This window comes from Opisthorchis viverrini (genome assembly GCF_000715545.1).
Source record: "Opisthorchis viverrini unplaced genomic scaffold opera_v5_259, whole genome shotgun sequence".
Lineage (NCBI taxonomy): Eukaryota > Metazoa > Platyhelminthes > Trematoda > Opisthorchiida > Opisthorchiidae > Opisthorchis > Opisthorchis viverrini.
Genome location: NW_008751914.1, coordinates 5,167 through 11,259, shown reverse-complemented (window position 1 = coordinate 11,259; position 6,093 = coordinate 5,167). Strand labels below are relative to the sequence as shown.

The 6,093-nt window shown below is 46.0% G+C and overlaps 2 protein-coding genes across 2 annotated transcripts in view; one reads left to right on the top strand and one right to left on the bottom strand.

Moving 5' to 3' along the window:
* Positions 1-399: 399 nt before the first annotated feature.
* T265_09121 (hypothetical protein) overlaps positions 400-6,093 on the top strand; it is a gene marked incomplete at both ends in the record, with an annotated part of 10,071 nt that continues 4,377 nt past the window's right edge. Inside the window, one exon of the mRNA XM_009175118.1 lies at positions 400-568. Within this exon, the coding sequence (XP_009173382.1) occupies positions 400-568 (169 nt within the window). The remainder of the gene's footprint in view (positions 569-6,093) is intronic.
* The window catches only part of T265_09122 (hypothetical protein), a gene marked incomplete at both ends in the record, with an annotated part of 8,804 nt that continues 4,591 nt past the window's right edge, over positions 1,881-6,093 (bottom strand). Inside the window, one exon of the mRNA XM_009175119.1 lies at positions 1,881-2,162. Within this exon, the coding sequence (XP_009173383.1) occupies positions 1,881-2,162 (282 nt within the window). The remainder of the gene's footprint in view (positions 2,163-6,093) is intronic.

Genomic DNA, 6,093 nt, shown 5'->3' with positions numbered 1-6,093 from the left:
GCGCATGCTCCATATCAATTTCTCCCACGTAGCCAGGCTCTTCCCAGAAGAGCGACAACGAACTCAGCGTCCTAATTCAGTTCTATCTTGCCATCCAAACATACTAATACTACCTATCCGACGACTTGAAGACATGCCAAAAACGAGCATTGAGCGACCAATGAGGGGTTGGGATAAATTTTAATATCCACACTCCGCTGCCAAGAGACTGCAGTTCATGTTAACACATGAGACTACCTGCTCACAAACGCCATTTCGCCACGGAAAAGCCGCGAGAACATTTTACTTTCGAGGGTGACATGTAACTCAAAGTCATCCGTGGGGCTAAAACACGGCTTTCTGCAGACGTATGAACTACTCCTATCTAGTTTCAGGCAACTTGGTGTTATCTTAGCCCTGATGGTTCCTTCGAGTGACGTGGCCGCTATGAACCCAAAGGACATTGCAGCCCAAGGATTGTCCATTTATATTTTTCCGGACACGGCTGACGCAAGGGTCATGAACCCAGAATGCTTACTGCCCCAAAACGACCGTACCGGCAGTAAGGATGGACACAAATTCGCCTTAAGTATGTCCCTCTTGAGGCCTGAATCTCTGGACTTGTCTTAGAATGTCTACTGCAGCCAACGTCAGTTTTAGGGTGGCTTATAACCACGATACCTACGTCAAGATGGTTTAATGCCCACGTCAGCGACAACAAAATGGCGGTGGGTTTGGATTGAAGTTCTTAAGGTAGATGCTGTGCCGTGTTGTTTGGATGAAAAGTTATTTATGGCTCTACCATGTGGCGCCGATTGCGATTCACTATCACAATAGTGATTCAATTCCTTGAATAAAGTAAAGCTGCCACGAAATTGCTATATGGTCCAGCGTTACACATGCGACTAGAGTAAAATCTACCCTAAAAAACGATAATGCTCACGTCCTATTCTAGACTGGTGTGCACCACCAAAAGCATTGCTTAGCACCAGCGCAGTGTGGCCTTGTCACAAGTCTATGACACGTCGGCGGTACCAATGGGCAGTTCGGACCGAAGCCCACTAATGGCCCTAGAGGTACAACAAATCTAAGGTAAAACCAAGCTCCATCACTACACCACAACCCGCCATGCCAGTGACATCACAATGGCAACCTATGCACTGCACTATTACTGACACTGTGCCCATTTGCACTAAGAACCCCAGCTACCCCGCGGCCTCGAAACTACAAAGTGACCTTATATGACTTCAGCATCTGGTCATCCTCCACTCACTCGCTCAGACATACGGATAAACTCGCCAGTAATCCTTCGACTTCCAACTTGGGTTTACCGAGCAGTTCATTCAGGGCACAAAAACCACAGCTGTCATTATTTGTACGGCAGATATGTGGAACGGAATGTGCTACATCATACCGCATGGTCTGTGCCTAAAACCAGACATGCCTGTTCACTGGTTATGCACCAAACCCAATAATGCAATACCCAACAGTGCAGCTACCAGCAAATTATCTGCACAGTATTTTCCCTCTCCGCCAGATAACGGCGACTGCAAAGTCGAAAGACAGTTTGCATAGCTCTTCAGCGCTGCAGTCTGAAACACATGAAAACGACGGCTAACACTAGTACCTTCACCATTAAGCCTAGAGGCAAAGAAACTCAAATGCTAAGTTCAGTCGTCCTGTATTAAGCCGTAAAACCCGTGGACAGAAAATCAACGCACTAATACACCGTAATGCGCATGAATTTCTGGTATCTGCTGTTTGTATGATTGAGTCAGGTGTTGAACATCATAAAACGTCAAAGCAATTAGCACGTTCCTAGCCATGCCTTCATACGCAAAACTTACCCCCAACACGATACATGTTATTCGATGTCATCCTACCGTGAGTCGGCAAGGGACTCAAACATCCAGTTGGACGGGCGATGGGAAACCCAGCGCTCTGATTGGCTCCACCGGCTTCGAGGGCTCGGACAGGGCAGGGATCAAGGGAAGGATTTGCAAATAGGTACCACCAGCCATCCATTTCACTGCGCCAAAGGCTACTATTGTATCTCCAGGTGCTTGACAGAAACTTAGCATACACCGCCCACCATGATTAAAGGAACCGGTTTGGTCATTGTCCATACGTCCAATCGGAGTCTCTTCGACTCGGAATGGAAGACGTTTTATGCAGTTGAGGTTCTAGGGTGAGTGGCCGAAATTCGAAAGCTATCTAGCCCTCACATCTGGTGATGGTGGAAGTTAAAGAATTTGTATTAACTCATAAGGTATAATGCAAAGTGACGCACTTCAATGTTTTAACTGGCGAACAAATTTTTTCAGGAATTGCAGGTGCCCTAGGATGTTGAAATACTGTAGATCAGCCTCCAACGAATTTGAGTGACTGCGTGCTTTGCATGTTCATGACTAATTTAGTAGGGGGACTGAGGCCGGTGAACGTTCAGTGAAACAACGATAAGCAAGCCGCAGGTGTTGAGTCGGTGTCTTTGAACAAAAAATTCAAAAAGAGCTAGACGGTTAGAGTTGCTCTCGCTGGTTAGCCTTTAATCCAGATGACCGGAAAAGGCTGAAATCAGTGATGGTTGGGTGCACGAAGAAGGTGGAGGGGATGGTTGAGATCGAACCTGGACGTGGGACGAATGTCAGAGGACAGCGATCCGAGAGAAATTGTTCAGGGAATATCTGGTTCATGGTTCACTTGAAGGTGCGAAAATTCTTGGAATGAGTTGTCGATAATGTAAGCCTGCTACTGGAAAGGAGCATAATACGCAGAGAGAAATCGAAACGGACTCAGTCTGTGCAGCTCCAACGGAGGACTGTGAGCCCCTGGTTGTGGGGTTTAGCGTTTGAATTCCACTCCCATCAGCAGTTATACGTCTGATTTCCCCAAACACAACATCGCCCTGTCTGCTTATGTCAGCTTTTACTAGGTGACTTGTACTTTACTATCGTATGTTATCTAACTCAACCCTTGGTAGCTAGTCTACTAAGTACAAATCCATCCCTATCCTAACTCATATAATCACTTATTCTCATCACCCGAGTCGTGGGGGACACAGAGGTCTTCTTTGGCTCTATATTATTGCGCCTTATCCCAGTTGAATTCTCCTCAAGCTCACCATGCTTCACTAGTGCTATCCCAACCCCCATCTTCCTAATCTTTGAAGTTCGGCAACACCCTGTTTGAACGACCTGGTTGGCTATTATCCACTCCACCTGGCCTATGATTTAAGTCTATTCTGTCCCTATTTGTAACCCAAGCTCCACGTTTGTGTTTAATGCGTGTATATGAACTGGCGCTTGCTTTTACTCATCACTTCATTCATTTTGGTCTTGAGGTTACCAAGATTTTTGTGATCGACTTTATGCACGTAAGACAGTCACACGTGGGAGCCTGTTCGCTCATCCGGTTGGTAAATTTGTAATCTAAGTAAACCATTTGTTTTGGACGGGTATCTATTATCGATCTTTGTATAATTTGTGAATGTGTCCTACAATAATACTACCGTATATAAAACCCAGCTCCGGCTTCGCTTCGCCTTCCCGAAGGTTCAGGTATTACGCGTCACATGCTTGCTCGTTATACCCAGTTTAAAAACTATTCTCTTTCTTCCCTTGACCGTATCTTCTCGCCCACTTGTTCCAATAACTGCAAATAGGAGGAGGCTCCCCACCTGGCCCAGGCTATCTCCCTGACCCGTCCATTACAATCCGCTGCACCTATCGTTCGAATTTATCCATTTCCTTGTGTCTGTGCTTCCCGCAAAATTCAGTAAATTTCTATGAAGTTCGCGTCCCTAGTCCGAGGCCATGAGGCCCCAGCGGTTGTTTTAGGTTTTAGTTCAATTTGACCGGCTAGATGATGCCAACTCTTCTGCTTCACCAGATCTGATGATCTGGTTCCTCATTTTCGACCGCTCGAACTTCTACTATCAGAAAGCAGGAAGCCTTTTGCTTCTCCCTCTCGCTGTTTTTTGCTCACCACATTCAAATACTAATGATCTGGGTTTGCTCGATATTCTCTCAAAAACGCATGGTAACTGTGCTTCCCTTTCCGTGTCGGTTTAGCGGTGAGCACGTCCACATCGGATAATGCTCAGAGCCTATGACGCTGTGCTTTTCCCAAAAACCATGTAGCTACAATCATGGTCATGCTTTTATTACTGTAACCATATGATCATACCTGACATGCCGTCCACAAGTTGGGAATGAACGTTACTACCATCGTTGTCATCTTAATGTGGCCTGCCTGCCGATACACACAATCTGCTATGTCGAATTTTTCTAGCTATGCCAATCCATGAACATCAACCAAATTCCTCTAAACTATGGCCTGTCCTTCAGCAACCCCTGGGACCAGAGATGCAGGAAAATGCATAGTTGGCAATTCTTTATGCCAAAAACATGCGCTACAACGAAAACATTCCCTAATCCATGTTGAGCCCTCCTCCAACTTTTTCTGTGCGCTGAAATCTAATTTTCCATCCAGTCACTCCTCCATACTTTTTTTGCATGCACACCTGCAGACGCCTAGTTAACCGGACTTTGTTTACCAGAGGCGCTCCCTACAAATTTTCTCCGTGTCCAAATTCATCGGAGGCAGAATTAATGACTTATCAATTAAAACGGTTTGCTTGCCACTGGACCCACCATTAATATTGACAATACAGGCAGAATACATTAAAAAGTTCAGCTTTTGCCGAACGATGGTGGCACAGGCCCAAGCTTGTCCAAGTTGGAGCATATATCCTGCGATATCTTCCTATGAACCTGCAACATTTCTCATTGGAGGGCAGGAGGTACCGTCTTATGTGTAGGTTAATAGAACCCCAGTTAATTTTTCTGTCAGTCATTTGAAATTTTCTTTGCAAAGCAAGTCTCCTAAGAATGCCACTGCGCTATGCTGAGGTCACCCCATCACGCAAACATGCAAAACGACCTTACAGCTTACGTTATTCTCTAATCTATTATCCCCGTATGATCTAAATTACAACTTCCTCCAGACCCATCGAAGGTAAAGGATGGGTCATGGCCTCTTTCTGCATAGCATGAAAAACAGGCAGCCATGCATATACTCAGTCGGTGTGCCATTGTTCACCATGGCCATAACGAGTGACCTTCCTTCCTATGCAGCTCACCCGCCCGGTTTCTGAATGCCCATTTCTGGACCGTTCAAAAAACTGTCTACAGTGGCTTCATAACTTACTCTTTTGCAACAGCACACCCTAATGCATGGTAATCCTACATCCATAAATGCTTCTACCTAGCCGCTGGTCACACAAACTGGCTACAAAGGCCCGTACGCTCCAGCGATGATCTTTGGATCCAAATACTTACGCCCTTGCCTTTCCTACCCTTCTTCTTGGGCCATTAAACAATATGCTCTGATCTTGGTGACGCACCATTTAGCTAATTAAACCTTCCTCATATTCAAACATGGTCACAACCTTTCGTAATAACCCCAAATAGCTATCCCCCACTATTTCCACCCGAATATTGAATATTCGTTTTGGAATCGGATGGTAAGGCCTTACTAGAGAAGCAATATATCGTAGCCTTTCGTAGCAGCCTGCTACCTTAGATCGCAGGGTAGCTTATACCCTGGCGCTCTATGGTGGACCTATATCTTCTAAACTTTCCGTTAGTCCCAAACAGATTTGGCTGTCGTGTTTGCTCTTCCAAATGGCATCAAGGCATCACGTCATCCTTCAAACAGGCTCAGGAATATCCTTGCCCCAAATTGGTCTTACTTTTCCGCGATTTCTCGCCCAACCCTGAATACCACATCTCTAGCCGACTCACTCGAGACTCTCATGCGCAGGGCCGTCCAGGGCCCTGAGTTAGACGTCGCATTGATGGTACCGTGACTGCCATCCCCAGCCTGACGACTTGCCCGTATTTCACCCTACCTGCACTATTTCTCAACCGCGCGTGTTATATGGACCTAAAATGTCTTAGTTCACTGAATTCGTACCAAGCCCCCAAAAGAACCAGCCACTCTACTGTAATGGCTGCCCGTTCTGACCATAAACCAAGTAATTTTTCCATGATCTTACCAAGGAGTCACTACAATGTCGAGGATGGAATGTAGCCCAGCAACCGACACAGAGTG